Source organism: Diplotaxodon limnothrissa, linkage group LG6 (assembly GCF_057381915.1).
Source record: "Diplotaxodon limnothrissa isolate DT_005_m linkage group LG6, D_limnothrissa_male_GT1.1, whole genome shotgun sequence".
NCBI lineage: Eukaryota > Metazoa > Chordata > Actinopteri > Cichliformes > Cichlidae > Diplotaxodon > Diplotaxodon limnothrissa.
In genome coordinates, this window is record NC_140601.1 from 39370720 (window position 1) to 39390305 (window position 19586).

Sequence of the window (19586 nt, forward strand, 5' to 3'; positions counted from 1 at the left end):
TATTTTGTAGTTTAACAATCTATGCTCATACAGACATCTGAATTAGGCTGTAATGGCACAGTTGTGATTTTAAAAAGTTCATATTCATGTGAGGGAGGTTTCCACATAATATATTTGTTTACTCTGGAGAACGATGACTAGCTGCCATCACCCTTTCTGCAGAGTTCCTGTAAAACAGGGGTGGGGAACTCCAGGCCTTAAGGGCCGGTGTCCTACAAGTTTTAGATCTCACCCTGGGTCAACACATCTGAATCAAACAGTTAGTTCATTACCAGGCCTCTGGAGAACTTTAAGACATGTTGAGGACATAATTTAGCCATTTGAGTCAGCTGTGTTGGATCGAGGACACATCTAAAACCTGCAGGACACCGGCCCTTGAGGCCTGGAGTTCCACCACCCCTGCTGTAAAACATGACAAGAATCCAGACATATATCAGGTTTATTGAATGTGAAATCGTTTCTGCTTCCACCACTGATGTGAGAATATGTGAAAGCAGTCTGAAAACACACCAGCATTTTTTTTTACTAATTACTTGATAAACTAAAACATATGGGACAGAACAAGCACTACTTTATAAAAGTACTGGGCACACATTAGCACACCAATGAAACCAAAGAGAGAGGGAAAAACAGCACACAGACAGAGGTTATATTTGTCTTCATGTTGAAGGACAGAGAGGATCCTGGTACTGCATCCATCAGGCTGGGTGCACAGCTGCCTTGGCTGCAGGTAGGTGGCAGACAGATACAGTTAGAGACAGAAAAGGAGAAGTGGATGGGAGATGATAAAGTTTTTGAGAAGGGTTGGGGGGGGTAGTCAGTGAGGGGTAAAGGGGTGTGTGTGTGTGTGTGGGGGGGGGGGGGGGGGGGGGGGTTAATAAGCCATAATGAGCATCTGGATGTGGCAGTGCCAACCCACACCCAAAACCATCCTCATGTGGGCCAAAGCTAAGGAGGGGTCTGCTCTGCCCCTAGATTCTGAGCACTACTAATTGGCTGCAGACAGAACCAGGGGGCCAAGTCGCCAATCAGGTAGCACTAGCGGCAGCTTCCCTCTCCTGTGTGTTGTGCCTAACCCCTCCCACCCCGTGAGCTTTAAAATCAGGGGAAGTCTGGCTGCTGATTCTAGACTTCCATCCTTCTGCGGTGGCCCTAGCCTCTCTTTGAACATCATCTCTGACTCACCTCTTTCTTCTCAGCTTCTTTTTTTCAGATAGATTTTTGTTTACTTTCATTTAAAAGAACTTTCGTTACATTTTCTGGTAGTCTCTCATTCCCTCAGCACTGTGGACTAGTGTCATCCTGGACTGAGTTTAACACCTGGTCTGTGAGAAACGCCTCTGTTCCCTCTTCATCACTATAACTGAGTCGTACTGTGCACTTCAGGTATGTATTCAGTCACTGAATATGCTCGCATGTGTATTTTGTTTTTCTTTGTTGCCACCTTGTGTTACTTTCTGAAGACTTTTTGACATCACCTAAAATTCCACATGTTATTGTGTCCGTGTCCAGTCCACGTGCAGACTGTTTGTAAAGTTGTTCAAACTCAGTCAAGTTGGGGCACACTTAGTGGAGTGCATGCCGGTGCCTAGAAATAGCACCGAGGACCTCCGCTGCAGAGCCAAATTGGCTCTCTGGTTTGTTTTGTGTGACTGATGAAGCATATCTCAAAGCTGCAATTTTCTAGTGTGTTTGATCGCGAAATAGAGAAGTGGCAGAAACTGGAACGATGCCCGGTTCTAGTGTAGTGTCAGAGTGTGATGACTTTGAATTAATTTTTAATGCTGATGTGGTGTTTCATAGAAGAAAGTGTTATGGGGATTTATACTGTAATAACGATGTGTGTGGGCTGCTTTAATAGGCAGTCCGCATTACGTGCAATTTTACTTATTTGGTCTTCCCTGTCTTCTCTTCCTCTAAGCCTTTAATCATCCAAGTTGTTCCTAATTATCTCAGTCAAAGTTGTCCTCGCTGGATTGACTCTTGAGCCTCATGCCACGTCTGTGTTCTGATATTACTTTGCAGCTGCATTCTAAGCGCTGTATCCGCCTTTAAGATAAATAATTTTACGCCGGTAATATCCGTAAGCACTCTCTCGCTCAGCATCACAAAGTCACACGGGGGTGGGGACGTAGGAGCGAAAGGCTGCAAACCCAGAGCGCGCTGGAGAGCCAGTGTGACGGAAAAGTACTGAGAGGCTGACAAATTAGATGCGTGTATTGGTGTCTGCCATGGGGACGGAAGGCGGAGACATGCGAAAAATGCCACTGTGACAGGCGTCTGCACATGAGAATGTAAAACAATGTTGGACCAAAAAAAAAAAACCCCAAACAAAACATAAAAACAGAAAGAAAAAAAAGGCAGCAACAGGTCTGCTCTCTGTCAGCTGAACCCGCTGCATTTAGCTCACGGCAAAGCGCTGATGTATCGTGAGATGCCCGACCTGCAGTAAATCTGCTGTGAGTGTTAAATGTTTGTTGTTGTTGTTTTCTGCTGTGTGACAACTAAATTTAAAAAGTTGTGTCATTTTAATTTAGTTGAAATGAGACATAAAATAACGTTGAACGGAAATTTGTGTTTTTAAAACGCAACAGGTTTTTCAGGTTTGGTTGCTGTTTGCTTGGAAAAATGAGTGTTGACATATCAAACGGCTGTTCAGCAGCACAGCAGTTCATCTGTTTAACGCTTCTTTCTGTATTTCTGTAAGCTGACACTAATCAAATGGGAATTTTTGGTGACTTGTAAGTGGATTTCTTTTCTGCTTTTGGTTTGCACCATAAAGAAGAGAAAACACGACTACAAAGTACATCCAACTTTGAAGATGTGATTGTGTTGTATGTAAACTAATAACAGATTAATGTGTGTATAGATACACTGCACTGACAGCTACAGGCCCTAATAATAATAATAATAATAATAATAATAATAATAATAATAATAATAATACATTTTATTTATAGGCCCCTTTCAGACCCTCAAGGTCACCTTACAGTAACACTCATGTCTGCGCTGTATTCACACTTAGACCAGGTAGCAACAGTAATGGAAAATTACCAGTGATGAGTCGGCAGCCTGCTGACGTGACATTTATAGCAGAAGGGCTCGATGCCGATATAAAATGATGAATGCCGTTCATTGTGTGAAAAGGGTCATTAGAGTGGTTTCTCAATGAGGCATGAAAGTAATAGGCTTCTCTATAGACCTTGCCTTGAAAGTATTCAAGCCAATGATAAATGAATGTTTAGCCTATGTAATACGATAATAGTGACAGAGAGACCAGTTTGCAGTCTGAAGGATTTAATATTTAATTTTTATTTTTCTAAGTTCATCCATCCATTCTCTTCCGCTTATCCTTTTCAGGGTGGCAGGGAGTGAGAGGCAGGGTGCACCCTGGACAGATCACCAGTCTGCCACATTAAAAAAAACAACCATTCACACTCATGGGCAATTTAGTCCCCACTATGGGAGGAAGCAGTAGTACCCGGAGAGAACCCACACAAACACGAGGAGAACACAAAGTCCACACAGAAAGTCCCTGGCCTGATGGTGGAATTGAACTCAGGACCTTCTGGCTGTGGGGCAACAATGCTAATTTCCTGGTTCTAGTAATCGTTGGAGGTGGTACCGCTTTTTTTTTTTTTCTTTATCTGCACCAGAGGATCTAAGGACCAATGTGGTTCCTAAAAGTTTTAGAGGTTTTTACTTTATCTTCTGCAGAGTAGGTACTCTAAAGTCCAGGCTTTCGTGAGCTTGGACTTCAGTGCAAGGAAATGCAACAATTCCCTACAGCTTGTTTGAAGGGAATTGCTGTGGTTGGAATAGTTTTGCATTTCCAACTATTAGACAGCTATTACTTCACTCCAGAGCTCCTGGAAGATGTACAAATAGGAATAAGTAGTCCCTCTTTGCACCAAAAGTGGCGCATTGCACTTAAACCATGCTCCAAGTCCACTGCTTAAGCAAAGCGGACTGGGAACACATGTCAAGTTAATGTGAAGTTAAATTAAGCCAGCAAATGAATTGCAGACCAACAGTATCTATTGGTCCATGTATGGATACAGACCCTAAACATGCAAGTAGCATCCGACATATGGGCAGTGGATGCTGCTCAGCAGCTATTATTAGAGCTTTAGTTACATATTATGACAGCAAAATGAAAGAAATGCATGTGACTGTGTGCTGCGTAAGCTGACCTGTCAGGAGTTATTAAAAGAAAGCCAGCTGGTTTTTTGTTGCCTCTTACTTAATAGAGTTTAGTTGCCTGGTTGGGAGTTGCCTACAGCACACATATCTTGGCATCCTTTCAGTTGGACATCATTTTAGTGTGATCCAGGATCAAATACGAGCTAAAGGCAGCTGGTGTTGTGTCCATGCTTTCAACAGTGAACAAAAAAAAGGAAACAGAGTGAATTATGTCAATGTGAAAAGTGTAAATATGTGGTAGAATGAATTTTTGCTTTTGCATTTGGACCAGAGAGGTCTGTAACATGAGAGTGGCCGGTCTTGCTAAGAAAAGGCAGACGATCCACGTCACTGGCCAAGTCCGTAGGGGCACGATATTCAGAGGGCAACGAAAGTCTGTGTAGTAAGCAAGGCAGACATACTGGGATGCTTTTCAACTCTAAAGTAGGTCAGTAAACATATATTCGGAAAGAGGGACTCCAAACCTCTCACCGGTCTGTGAAATGTCTTGCATGCTCTGATTGAGAGGAAAAGAGCCGGTTGAGAAAATAGTCTGGTCAGTTAAAATTGGCTTTTTAAGGAAAAGGATTAACTAGTATAAATCTTCCCAAATTCCATTTCACCCAATATGAAAACAGTCATATAAAACCCCATACATGTCCAAGGACAGAATTCTAAGCAAATTGAGATGCTGCTCAGTACCTACAAACAAACTTCACTAGTTATGGTGCAGATGTTTTAGGTTTATTGCATGCTGAATGTTAGTCATACAATATGAGGGGCCGTACAAGCCAAAATTCATTCTTTCACTCTCACACACATACATTCTTCATTCACACACATATACTTTCACTCTCACATAGTTTTATTTTAATTTTTATATTTAGATATTTTTATTCTCATGTTTACACATATTTAACACACACATTGCAATATTGTGCTCTCTTATACATGTATTTTAATGTACATATTTACAAATTTGCACTCTAACATACATGCATTTTCATTTATGCATTCCTACATTTTGCTCTCATTTACATGCATTCAATATGCATTTAATCTCACAAATAATATATGTATGTAAGAAGAGAATGCATACATGTCTGAAGAAAATATATGTATGCAAGAGAATAATGTATGTGAATGAAAGAGTATAGTGGAAACAGAAGGAGTTTAATGGAAACGGAAGGCTGGGTGTCTGTACCGCTGTGATTGGCTGAGAAGCACGCGCGGGTCACTTTCAAGTGTCTGACAGCATGGAGGGGAGAGAAGAAACTCGAGTTCTTCAGCAAGCTATCAGGGTGTTAAGAAATATTTTATCATCTCCTGAAACGGTCACATCGTTGTCCTCGTCACTTGATTGAGATGGGACGGGCTCAACTGCACCCAGTGTTACCCACAACACGGTGGAAAGTGAGATGAGGGAACTTTTTAGACCAGCTAACACCCGGGTAGCTTCAACAAGCCATGTAGCTACACGGAGTTCGACTGGCGTGGGGCAGTCTTTTATGGCGTTATTTTTGTGCCACTATTCTGAGCGCACATAAAAAAAATATTTGCAGGTGCAAGTGTTGCATTTTGAGCAGAAATTTATATTGAGCGAAGAAAAGCTGAATTTGAGTGAACAAAATTCATTGCTGCGTGCAAAAAATGTATTTCAGTTTTTGCTATTATCCACACAGACACACACACACACAATAGCAGCCTCTCTCGCTCTGTTTTTGTATTTGCGCTCTCAACATTCCTGCCCATGCGCGCTCAACTCTTTGTGTACACTTATCGAGAGTGAAAGTATATGTGTGTGAAAGAAGAATGTATGTGTGTGAGAGTGAAAGAATGAATTTTGGCTTGTACGGCCCCTCATAAGAACTCATAAGACATTTGTTTTGCCAGAAAGAGTTGTATTTCTAGCCTGGTGTTCCTCACACAGTACAGAGGCACCGACTCAGATTATTCAGGGTTGTGTTTGCAGCCCTCTGTTCTCTTTAAACCTTTACAGCTTTGCATAGAAAATATGAGCACTTTAATGTAGCAATGATGCAGTTTGAACCCAGCTATGTTTGCTATATATAGGCAATAACAGTGTGTACAAACGCGCACACTCGAACAACAGGAGGAATAAAACACATGGGCTGTGTCAGTGTGCTTTTGAGGCTTTAGTGGACTCTGGCAGCGAGCCAGTAGCCCGCACAGCCCGTCTCCACCTCGCTCATTCCTTCCATGCTTCCATGTAAACACATTTTCCTAAAAGAAATTATTTTTTCAGCTTTAACTCGCACCAAAATTCTTTTTTTTTCCTCTTACATATTCTCTCATGTGTGTATGTAGGCTTCTTTTTTTTTTAAACCAATTATTTATGAATGAAAAACTTTTAACCAATGAACTGGCTGTGTTTAAAATAAAGGAGTTGGTTTATAATAAGAAACATTACTGCTTTACTGTGATGTGTTCAATAATAAAACTTTAGCGCGTCTATGAGTGAGAGTCCGTTTTTAATTTTTTTCAAAGAAGGCTTCGGTGCAATGCCCTCTCACAGTAACTGCACGCACACACACACACACACACACACACACACACACACACACACACACACACACACACACGTATTAATGTGGCTCTCAGATGTGTTCACTTCCCAATGTTTGGGGCTGAAATTCAGGCTACTCAACCACTGAAGACGGGGGACAACATCTGTCCACCATCTTCATCAGTGCTGCCGAGTGTTATGGTGAGACCCCTTTCACCTCTTTGACTCTTCATCCTTCATGCCCCTTGCCTCTTATTACCCCCCCCCCCTTTTGCACCAAGACCCAGGCCCTCAGATGCTACTGCTCCTTTCTTATGTTTTTGGGGGTTTTTTAAACTCTAACCTTTTTTTGCTTTTTTAAAGAGGCATATAGTTTCTTTGCACTTTGCTCAGGTTTCATTAATACAAGCATATCCTTCTGTTTTCTTTTCATTGTGCTTAATTTCTTCCTGCACATTATGAATGCACGTTTTTATCAGATTCTTCTCAGGTGACTTTTAAATGTATGCAAACGTGGCTCCTCCCCCATCTTCCTTGCGCTACAGTCCTGCAAATATTTATTTATACAAAAAAGAGAATTAGATGTGATTTATTTGTATTTTACAATTAAAAGACCTGCAAGCAGCATCTGCATGTTTCCTTTTGAAGCAGTTGGCGACTCAGTTTTTCACCAGCCTCTGATGTCTCTCTACAGGACACAAAAGTAGTTCAAGATGGCTCTCAATATACCAGGCCTGGTGGTGATGGCGCTGTTTTACCTGCTCATCTTGGGCACGGGCATCTGGGCATCCTTGCGTTCCAGAAAGGAGGAGAAAAAATGCACAGGAGACGGCATGGAGATAACTCTACTGGCTGGACGCAATATCAACTTACTAGTTGGTATCTTCACACTTACTGGTAAGGCAGTCAGATGGTGTGAATATATATACACTAATATATATACACTGAGTCTTTTGTATAGTGCACTAAATTTTGATCTTTGAAAGTGGTACATGAATAAGACAAGTGAGTTGTTTTTCTTCGTCCACAGCTACATGGGTTGGTGGAGGCTTCATCCTGGGTATAGCTGAAGCAACATACAACCCAACACTAGGCGCAGTTTGGGCACTCATGCCTGTGCCCTATGTCCTGACCTTCTTCTTAGGTGAGTGGAACCCACTTATGAAACAAGAACAAAGAGAGCCACAGCAGGACGTGTGCAATGCAAGTACAAAGCACTCAAAGCACGCTCTGGGTCGATTAGAATAGAAGCGTGTCCGTTTAGTCATGCAGGTATTTTTTACATGATTTTAGTTCAGGCTTCATTTGATTGGATGCAACTGTGCAGGTCGGATTGGTGCTTGTTATCCTCACATTCCAGGGGTGGACTTTTAAATAGAAACAAAAAGTTGATGTCAGCTTTAATGAGCCTAACAACACAGCTTAGCCCCCTCCAGTGTTTGGAAGAAGAAAGTTCAACATTTGTATGCTTCATTTTACACCCAGGAGGAGCTAATGAAGGTCCTGTGGTACAATGACCTTTGGGTACGAGAGGTGCTATTGTTAGAGGAAGTCAGTCTAAACTGAAATCTATGAGAGAACTATGGAAATATGATAGAGATGTGAGCAGCTATAGGTTTAGTATTTTAACCATAATCACCTTAAGTTATCCACAGTGTGTAAAATGCATTAATAAAATGAGTGTCTGTCTGCAGCAGAAGTGTTACTGACCGCCGTCCGTGCAACTCCCTTTCCCGCAGACCCCGTTTGACTGCACCAATAAAAGTGTTGCTCGTGTTAAAAATAGTACTGTAGTAAATCAGTTTAGGATTTTAACTGGAGGCAACAGGTGCAAACAGATGAGTTTACCCCTAAGCTTGGGTTGCCTTCTTGTGAATTCACCAAATTGACAAACTCAGCAGGGCATCCGGCATCCATAAACATTTGTGACATGTTCAGTCATCGGCACTCGGGCACCTCTTTCACAATAGCCCACAGATCGTGAGAGTAATGTGAACTGGAGCCTCTTATCAGGAAATACAACATGCCTCATTGTTGGCCTTATGGCCCCATGGGTTTGTCTGAAGGTGTTTATTATGCTATCTGGAGGGAGAACTTGTTTTTTTCTATTGTTCAAAAGCGTTCATTCTTTCACTCGGCCACTAAATCGCTTCCTTTCTCTCTCGTTAATGAAAGATATATGTAAACGATGTATCCTAAACTTGACAACATTTTCAAGGAGGTAATCAGATGTGTTGCTAAATCCCTTTCCTCCTCCTGCAGGTGGCTTTTTCTTTGCCAAGCCAATGAGAGAGAACAAGTATGTGACAATGATGGATCCTTTCCAAAAGAAGTATGGGAATGTCCTTGCAAGTGCACTGATCTTTCCTGCACTGGTTGCAGACGTGCTGTGGGTGGCACGCACACTTGTCAGCCTGGGTAAGTTACTTCACACTTTATAAAAGGTCTGGCAACATAATGTGTACGCACATAATTGTGCAACCAATAGAGTATATGGTAAAAAAAGAAAAAACAGCAGGATACTGATAGTGGATGCTTTTTTGGCAAACAGCTTGAATGCTGTAAATAATTCAGAGGAAGGAAGCAGGTGAAGAAAACAATGCTATAAGAAAACTGCAAACAAAAGTTGTCAGTGAACAGCCAACTTTGTAAACAGTCACTGGCTTGTAACTTCTTCACCAGCTGTTAACGTAGCTTAAAGAAGTTTAAAGAATGGGTGAAAAACACAAAAAACACACAAACAATAGAATTATAAGGTACACTACTTTGGGTAGAGTAATCTTATCACTTTGTCCTGCTCTTGGTTCGATTTTGAGGTTCGCAATTGTTTTAAAGTTAACAGAAGACGATACGTTAGCATCTCAAAAAAACAAGTTGATAAGCTTTGCATTTTTAAAACAACTATTCCTTTTTTAGAAGGACCAGCTATTTATACCCTGCAAGATCTGAACAGAGCATTTCTCAGTTTATTTATGCTACTTTAGCACCAGCATGCATGCTAGTTATAATCTAGTTAGCTATACAACTCAGTTTAAAGTCAGACTAACTCGTTTAGCTTGAATAATTAGCTACAACAGGTATCTGCTAGCAACATTTGTAAACATCCTGATTGCTGGCTGTAAATAACGGCCTTGTCTAAAATGAAGGATTAATAGCCTAAAAAATGTAAACACCAGTGTTGCTAATAGTCCGTGTCAAAAAGACGAAAAAAACGAAACGATGTAGAGCGAACCAAGTACGCTGCTCTCGTGCACGGCTGTGAGGTCATCCTAGCGGCTCTGCAAAGACAAATGTTGTCCCTTATTATAGGCACAATGAGGATGAGTGACTAAAAATAATTGCAGCTCTGGGTTATTGTTGTTACATAGTGTTCACCTGACTTATTTGAAGATTAATGTGGATCTTTGTATTATCACTCATGTTTAGGTAACAATTCTATTTCTATCAGTCATATGATCTAAAATCTCACCACTCCTGCTGGTAGGGTCTCTTTGTTTGTTTGTTTGTTTTTAAAGAGTAAAAGTTCACATACAAGGTTTGATGATGGATTGAATTTACTTTGAAATGTTCGTAAAGTAATGGGAATGGTGTGACTTATTTAACCTGCTTGTTTGGTAACATTGTTAACACTGTTTTGATGGTGTCGTGTGTATGTGTGTGTGGTACGTGCTGAGATGGTGAACGCAAGTGTGTATGTGCATGGGTGTTTGCGAAGAGGCAAAAGTGTGTGCGTGTTTGCGCGCCTTTGTGTGTGTATAATGTTTTCCTTTGTGTTTTTTAACGTTGTTTTCTTTTCCAGTGTTATTTGAAAAGGGGGTTAGACATCGAGCAGCCTTTTGATTGTGAAAGGTGATCAATTATTCCAATCAGATTGCTGTTTCATTAGAGACATTTTCCAAAGTTTGTGCCAGTTGTGACTAACGGGTAAATGTTACATGCTGAATTAAAGTTTAATGCCTGTGTGTAGTTTAAAGATTTAAAGAGAAGCAGTGAAATCTAATGAGATTTGTTTGAGTCACTTTAAGCTGTGCCAGTGCTCCATAAAAGGACTGGTGGGGAGGCGGGAATGCTCCTGGGACTCTTTTTTTTTTTTTCAAACCTACAAACTGATATAGAATCAGGGGACACCCCTCCTTAACATGTCAGTGTAACAACGTCCACCAGTGTTTTTTTGGAAATGTTATGCAAACCTCCCTGATGTGCACGCATCACATGCGCACACACAAACACCTGATATTGCTGAGGGCGATGTTGCTGAGTGACTGTATGTGTGTATGTATAGCATAAACCGAGCTGCTTTATGCTTGAGCGTGTGCCTCTTTGTGTGTGTGTGTGCGTGCGTGCGTGCGTGCGTGCGTGCGTGCGTGCGTGCGTGCGTGTGTGTGTGTGTGTGTGTGTGTGTGTGGGTGGGTACTTAACTAAAAAAAAATGCTTTCGATGTGCTGTCACTTAGCAGTGGAGTATCAACGGCACTGTCACGGTCCAATTTCTGCCAAGAAGAAATGTGGAACAGGACAGTTTGGAAGGGGGGGGTGCCTGTGTGTGTGTGTGCGTGTGTGCGTGTGTGCGTGTGTGCATGCACACATGTTTGAGGTTTGTAAGTAGGACAAGGATCTAATAACAACCTGGGGGGTGTTTGGGATGCTCTTTGCCCCTGTCCATCCCTGGTGCTGTTCATTAAGCCCCAGAGGCCCCTGGTTCTCATTCCACCTTTCCTATTCCTAAATTTAGCATTGAGGGGAAAGGCACAGTTCAGCACAGAACGCATAAGAGCTCTGATACTATATCTGGAAAACAGGCCATCCAGGAATTATTTACGATGCAGTGACTGTGCTGCATCATGTCCCACCCATCACAGAAGTGTCAGACAGTTTCAGAGTTAACGCTAAAACGTTAAATGAAGCCTAAGTGCAAAATAAAATGAACACCTGTATAACAAACCTTCCTTTGCAGGGCCACAAGGTCTTAGATAGTTGACACCTAGTCCAGTCGTTTACATTTTCCAATAAGAACCTGATAAAGTCAGAGAAATGGATCATATTACAATAAAATACACAAACAGGGTTAAAGGTCAATCTAAAGCGTTCATGTCTCAGTTCATAATGATGCAAAGCTAGTGGGGAAGTTGAGACGGGGTGGTCAGGTAGCTGTAATGTGGGTGGGGTGAAAGGTCAGCGGGGTGGATGGTGCCGATCTGACACTTCTCTGTTTAAGGGCATTGTTGTGGTGTGGCTGCAGGCTGCGGCTGGGGGGACCCTGGCAATGTGGCAGAGGAGACGGTGAAGGTAGTGATGTTTTTGCTTGTCTTGTTTGAGTAACAAGATCTCTCTCTCTTTTTTTTTTTTACTCACCTATTTAAATGTACTTGTTTCATTCCTTTTTTTTACACTTGTTTCACACTAGAACACACTTCTCCACACCTCTGTCTTTAATGTTTTTCTTTTAAATGAAACATCAATATTACAAAGGGTGCTAACTCGCCCAAACAAGAGGGTGAACCTGAACATAGTGGAGTTACAATCAATAGGCTGCTTTCTTTTGTGTTCCTCTATGGTTTTTGTTAGTTTTGTCATCATCACTTTTATGTTGTAGCGTTGCTTAACATAAGGTTTAAACCAAAGTCACCCATGCTTAAGCGTAACTGAGTTAAACGGCTACACATGTAATGTTGCTCTTATGAGTAATGTGTTAATACTGCATCTCTATATGTGAACAGTATAACCAGACAATGTTTCTCATTAGAACTTAAAATAAGAGTGGATGTGGTGTGTGAGAGAGCGTATTTAAAGAGAGACTGAGAACCTAAAACCATCTAATTAAACAACGAAAGTGAGAAGCTGCATGTAAACATAGATACACTCATCTGCACCCGAGTGTCCGTCAGTCCTCCGATGCTCATCGCTCTGCTCTGTTGTTCCAGGCGGAACCATGAGCGTGATCCTGGACCTGCCCTATGTCTACTCCATCATCATCTCCTCAGTGGTGGCCATAATCTACACACTGCTGGGGGGGCTCTACTCTGTGGCTTACACAGACGTCATCCAGCTGATCCTCATCTTCATCAGCTTGGTGCGTAACCGTCTACTGATATGGCAACGCAGGGGCTCCCGCTGAGAGACAAATATTATTCAAGCATGTATCCTATCAGGTTACTCGCTCTGCTGCATGAAAGAATATAGAAGGATAAGATTTCAATATAGAGTCAACAGGTAGCTTATTAACAATGCAAACTGGTGCTATTAAACCAGGCTCTGGTTTCAGTAGCTTATTTGAAATTTCCATCACTCAGTTTTCAAAATGGCTGCCATCCACATAAGCAAATAAGATTGTTGATGTTACAGCTGTCAGCTGCTAAAAGGCTGCTATGTAGGCGCGTTCATGTACCACCGTTGGGAAGCCCCATGTTTGTCAAGGCTCTGTCTGCACGCTAAGACTCCACGTCACACCCCCAAAAGTTGTTATTCTCTACCTTTGCAATGGTAGATCTCCACATTTGTTCAACGGCAACTTAAGGACAACCGGCAGCCCTCGTGGCACCGGCATGCTAGTTGTTAGTCGAGCAATTCTACAGCTGGAAATGAGCAAAAAATGGACCTGAAACCTTTTCCCTAAATGCTGATTAAGCTTAAAAGTTTAGAAACTGATGAGTAGGCTTCCGTCACGAGCCATTTAATATCTGTTCTTTGATCTTAATATCACATAATCTTCTGCTGCCGGTGGTGTTTTCAGAGGTTACAGAATTTTCCACTCTACAGAGAACTTCGGGTCTGTGTTGACTTAAACGTTAAACCATTTAAGTCTGCAGACAGAGAAGATTTTATGTGATTAAGAATGTCCAGAACAGCAAATGAATTGACTGTTTTTTGTTGACTGCATTTCACTCAGAATAAAAAACCCCGGGGGAATAAAAAGTGTTGACGTCCTCAGTGTCTGATGAAAAATATCCCCTGCTGAGCTAATAATCAGATCATCTGTGTTCTTGCTTGTGTAAACAGTGGGTGTGCGTCCCTTTCATGATGACCAACCCTCACTCTGTGGACATCTCGCTGACTGCATACAACGCAACTTTCCAGGCTCCTTGGGTCGGCACCGTGGAGCTCGATGAGGCGGGCAAGTGGTTCGATGACTTCATGCTGCTGGTGAGTGTGAATGTTATAAAAGCCACACGTGGAAATGGTACTCAACATTGTTTTTCAGCAAAGCAAACGAGTTAAATTAAACTTGGCCAAGAATAACAGCAGTGGCTTCACTGCAGGATTGATCTTGTCCTGTTTCACACTCCAAGCCGATTCCTGTCATCATGTCTGAACTGTGTGTGTGTTTGTGCCAGGCTCTGGGCGGTTTGGCCTACCAGGCGTTCTACCAAAGGATCCTGTCCTCCTCATCTTACACCCAGGCTCAAGTGACCTGCTTCGCCTCTTCGGCCTGCTGCCTGGTGCTCGGTATCCCCTCAGTCCTGATCGGGGCCGTGGCTGCATCTACAGGTAAAGCCTCTAAACTTGCACCTGTGGAAAATTCCTTCATCAGCTTTTCGCCTTAGCACATATTTCTTACTGATATGATTGTGTCCATCCCCTTAATGTGGAAATTTGATCTCCCCTGCTTCCTGCTAGATTGGAACTCAACCTCTTATGGATTGCCCACCCCGTACGAGCGCGACCAGGCAGGATCCATCCTCCCCATCGCTCTGCAGTACCTCACACCCCCCTACGTCTCTGTCATTGGCATTGGGGCTGTAGCTGCCGCTGTCATGTCCTCCATGGACTCGGCCCTGCTATCCTCTGCCTCGTTGTTCTCCTCAAATATCTACAAGAACATCATCAGGAAGCAGGTGAGTGTTTTTAGCAGCACTAATCGGATTGTAAAAGCAGCAGTGTGTTCTGCTCTGTTGCATTGAGGCAGCATTATAATGTCTGTGCATCCTTTTCTTTTAACTACCTATCTTAACTCCAGGTCATTGCAAATGGAGCCATCGTAGCATCATATCAACCGTGGACGGTTTACCAAACAAGCATGTGGTTTTGTACTATGCAGGAAACCTCACCCTTGCACAGAGGTGGTGGGGATATTTAAACTTAGAACCTTCTTACTGTGAGACGACACCACAGCACCAGTTTGCAGTGTCCTATTACTACTTGATCCTGGTCTGAAGGTCCATTGTGCTGCCACCTTCAGGTGTAATGCAATGCCATTTTTGTTTATGTGAAGGAAAAGTTCCATTAGGGATCAAATATGATCTTCCAGAAAAGGCGTGTCAGCGTCTGCTGCTCAAGAACACTTTGTTCCTAAATGAATCATCCCAGTGGTATGGACAACTGCGGTAATGCTGATGAATCATCCAATAAGGAGGCTTCGTTAATTCAACTGACAATGCCATCTTGTTAGTCATAGATCAGCAGCTGTAGTGCTCACCATCTTTTGGTTTTGCTGAATTTGCCGACTTTAATTCAGCAAACTGTCTTCATTTATGCTTCTCAGATGTTAAAAACATCCCCCCATTTTGAACTGTCATCACCATAACGGTCAGCGTAGATAAAACACTGTTACTGGTTGACGTAAAACATTGTTTTTCATGTGCCGGTGGCAATTTCACTTCATAAGAGATTTAATTTTCTGGCATACTGTGGAGATACAAATGATGATTCACCAGGATTAATCATCAATTTCCTTTTAAAAGACATGAAACACAATGTGCAGCCATTTATGCAGGATATCTGTGCTTAAGCTGTAATAATCATTTCATTTACATTAACATTTAAAGAAACAGACAGCATGAAAAAAAGTTCTTAACTGTGCAGAAAGAATTATTTGAAAGCAACGACCTGTTTCATTATTTCAACTACACCCAGTGTTTCCTACAGTGAGACTGTTCACTGCTGGCGTCTCGCACAGTGGCTTAGATATACAGCATCTCTTCACCTTGGAGGGCTCAACAAGCTGCATGTTTATGTAATGTATTATTTAACTCTGTTTGTCTGTCTTGTCATTTCCTCTGCTCCTTCAGGCTTCAGACTGTGAGATGCAGTGGGTCATCCGTATCTCCGTGGTGGTCGTGGGTCTGGCTGGCACCGGCCTCACCTTCCTGGACAGTAGCGTCCTGGTGTTCTGGCTTGTCGGCGTGGACATGTCCTACACCATAATGTTCCCTCAGCTGGTCTGCATCCTCTTCTTCAAGGTCTCCAACGGTTACGGCGCCATCGTGGGCTACATAATGGGGCTCGTCATGAGGATCCTGAGCGGCGAGCCCCTCATTGGCCTCCCACCAGCCATCCAGTTCCCCGGCTGCCGGCTGGACAAGGAGGGAAAGCTAACCCAGTACTTTCCCTTCCGTACCGCCATCATGCTCATCTCTCTAATGTCTATTCTCCTTGTTTCATTGTTGGCGTCCATCATTTTCAACAAGGGCCTGCTGCCGGAGAAGTGGGATGTGTTTAATGTCAAACGCAGGCAGAGAGCAACATCCAAGGTCACACACGTTAAGAGGACCAACTCAGAAAAGGAAGAGGCTGCCGTGGCCAAGCAGCTGCTGGACACCACCAGCTGCTGAGAAGTCTCACAACAAGGGGGAGAAAGGGTGGGCGCCGGCTGGAGGCATGTTTGTCTGCCGGCTGGGCACGATTTCACAGAGGGGGAACAGCAGCAAAGGCTGGATGCTTTTTACAGTTTGTACAGCACTGCTGACACAACAGCAGCAGATATGAGCTGAGCTCTCTGGTACCCGACCTATGAGCTGTTGTCTTCTAAAGAAAATACAGTAAAAAAAAAAATAGGCTCCCTGGCTAAAAGCCATAAGCCTGTGTCGTATAAATAGCCACAATAATAACATTCACACAGACCCAGAATAAAATGTTGCAGTTTGTGCTGCATTCTATTTAAATCATTAGTCATTACTTAAAATGGAAACAAATTACATACAGTTCATTAAAACCATTTCATTTTTTCTTTTTTGCTACAAGCTTACAGTAGTTCACTTTCACAAGCACACTTTGACAGGTTGAGCTGCTGCCCAGACCTGAATTTTCCTTTCCTAATGACCACCAGCACTGTGGTAAAAAGACACTTGCACAAAAAAGAGACTTTGCACAAAAGGAATAATCAGTCCTCCAGGACGTTGACGATTATAACAACACACAAATAGTATGTTGTTATTTATTAACATTTCACATAGTCATATGATCTGCATCGCAGCGCTGTGCAGCGGGTGCCGCTACCTTTCCTCTGATTGTCAGCAGGACGCGGCTCTTTCACATAGAACAAAGAAGTGTCACCCTGAGAACAAAGAACGAGTGAACGTTTTGCACGGCTTCATATGAGAAAGATGTTTAGACAGTTCATTTCATCATCATCTCCTTCCTTTATTCACTAAGGCTGCCTCAAGTCCAATAATGCAGCAACAGCAACTCTCCTCATCTTGCTAGTTAGGTTAATTTTAAGTCAGCTGATAAGCTCGGCTGCAGTGCAATGCTGGAGGTGCTGAGAAATAATAAAACTCATGAAATGGCAACAGAAACACTGATGGAAGTGACACCAGCACTATCTCGTGCTTTTTAAACGTCCCATTTTTTCCTCCCCCCTCCTTGTCTGCTGAATGATGAGTTTTGCTGTAAAGAAAAGCAGGGGGAGATGAAACTGTACACCCGCGAATTCGCTCAAATGCATTTCACAAAATAACTGAGTGTAGCAGTTTATTCCACGACTGCGCAGAGAAGTCGCCAAACATCTCCCTCGTTTTCCTCCTCGCTCATTCCTCTTTCTCATGTTTTTATTTTTTCTCCAAGAGTACGGGAGAAGTGCCTTTCTCTTTTTTTGTTTTTAACGTACTGTCGTTTTTTTGTAACTGTATGCAAAGCTGTAGTTTACTGTGGGATCATTTTTTCTCTGAGGCAGTGCAAATGTTTGCAGCTAAGATTCAGAGAATTGAAAGTTTTACAGCAGTGCAAATTCTACTCCCTTTTATTGATGATTTGATTTTTAAGACTGTGTAATGTTTTTTGTTGTGTGTTTTATGTGCACTAGATGCCTGGTAGTAGCAGGAAGCCTTCCTCTGCCATGCTGTTGCCTTTAATGTCACTGGAAACCTGTTTTACTAAATTGTTGATTGTGTAATTCACAGACTAAAACTTTCATATACGCTAGTCACTGCTCTTATAGCTCATAGTGGTATTGTTGTTTTTCAAGTATACAAAACGTTACATTTTTTGGCTTCTATCCAACAGTGTGAATGTGAACGAGCCGTCAGAAAGAAGAAAAAAAGCAAAGACAGATAAGGACATGCAGGATATGATGCATGTGTCTTTTACGTGCGATTGTGATTCCTACTTGTATTATTACTCTTGTGCTGTAAATTCTGATCATAATTTGTATTTCTACACTTTCTATTTTTTATCAGTTGTTCGCTTAGGTGCAGAGTAGAAAACTTTATCTCAAGTTAGCAAAATAATATATAAATTCACCTTTGATTTTGCAGAACATGAATATAAATATAGAATTTCAACAGGTGTTGATGAACTTTCGAGAGCAGTGATTGTGAACACGTGTGGAGAAACTGTACGTGCCTACATGAGCACTCCTGTCCCGACAGCCTCAGATTACGTCCACATGACGTGATCTGAAAGGAAACTCAGCAGCCGTCCTCGGGAGGCTGTCTCCGGTCCAGTGAAGGGTGGCACAGCCTTACAAAAAGAACGTTTTAAAAATGCTGCGTACGTTTGTCGTGGCTTTCATTTCAGTTGCGTGTTGGTCAAACAGCTCTAAAAGTGCTGGACAGTGGTGTTTGTATTACAGTGTGAGTTCTATATTGTATTTTGTCCCCTAAACATGTATTTGGTTTTATACTATCATGCATGTCATTTACTGAGTTGTTTGTATACTGAACTTTTGTGAAGACTGTTCTCTTCTTGCCATTTGGCAAGGTCCTACTTTGTCATCAGTTAATGTAAATCCCCATGGGCTGATGTTCTGTCAGAATAAAGGATGAAACCAAATTACTGTCTGAATTGTCTTTGTGCCAGAAGCAACACACACACACACACATATGCCACTCTCCAACACATGTCCTGAACGGTTAAGCCCTCCCAGCAAGTAAATATCACTTAGATTTTGCAAACATTTAGACAACTGCACTGTTTAATGATGTGAAAGCACACAGGCGGTAAAATCAGAATACAACAGGTCCACAGTTAAAAAAAACATGAGTGCATGTGTGTAGATGTTCACTGTGACTCTTAATAAGAGTTTGTATACCATGAATTCTGTCCAACCATTCAGAGCCATTACTCTGAATGTCTTCCCTGAACTGCTCGCACAGTTACAACCCAAACATGCTATGTTATCTCACAATTTCAGAAGTTGTGCCTCAATATTAGAAAATGAACAGCTCTTATATTTTTCAGTTGTTTTGTCAAAGAATTTCTGTCTCTGAGACTTAGATTGAATTTGACTCCAGTCCTCTTTTCATACTTGACAATATAATCTGGATTGTTTGGAATGGGGGACTCAGTTTTGTAGATTTCAGTTGCTTTTTTAAAAAAAAAAATTATAACGGATTTAAATTTCCCTGTTCTTATGCTTTATTTCATAATTGTTTTATGAACATAATAATATGGCTGAAACTGTGCCTTGTGGTGATCAAAGCAGCCTTGTTTCAGCAGCAGTGTCTAACATGCCATGTGTGATGCTATCGTGTAAATATGGACCAAAACCAGCAACTTGCTGAATCTCTGCCATGAAGATTTAAAGCAGTTCTGAAGGTGAAAAGGGATTCAACCCATTAGCAACGTGTACTTAATACAGTGGCTAGTGAGTGTATATTAAATGACATCTGTTCCATTTATGTTGCAGTTTAAGTCAATGGTGTCTTCTATCCTTTCTCTTATTT

At 42.0% G+C, this 19586-nt stretch overlaps 1 protein-coding gene across 1 annotated transcript; it reads left to right on the forward strand.

Moving 5' to 3' along the window:
- The first annotated feature begins 1143 nt into the window (after window positions 1–1143).
- Window positions 1144–18683, forward strand: LOC146631189 (high affinity choline transporter 1-like). Its single transcript, XM_085355170.1, has 9 exons — window positions 1144–1386; window positions 7404–7606; window positions 7740–7853; window positions 8972–9127; window positions 12630–12778; window positions 13705–13848; window positions 14040–14193; window positions 14323–14540; window positions 15714–18683. The coding sequence occupies exons 2-9, from the start codon at window positions 7423–7425 to the stop codon at window positions 16254–16256; spliced, it is 1662 nt and encodes a 553-aa protein (XP_085211296.1). The 5' UTR covers window positions 1144–1386; window positions 7404–7422; the 3' UTR covers window positions 16257–18683.
- Window positions 18684–19586: the final 903 nt, after the last annotated feature.

Excerpts from the sequence above, each read along its gene's own strand:
- LOC146631189 (XM_085355170.1), top strand. The coding sequence starts at position 7,423 with ATGGCTCTCAATATACCAGGCCTGGTGGTGATGGCGCTGTTTTACCTG. Across the intron at positions 9,128-12,629 it reads ACGCACACTTGTCAGCCTGG|GCGGAACCATGAGCGTGATC; the intron begins GTAAGTTACTTC and ends CTGTTGTTCCAG. Across the intron at positions 14,541-15,713 it reads AGAACATCATCAGGAAGCAG|GCTTCAGACTGTGAGATGCA; the intron begins GTGAGTGTTTTT and ends CTGCTCCTTCAG.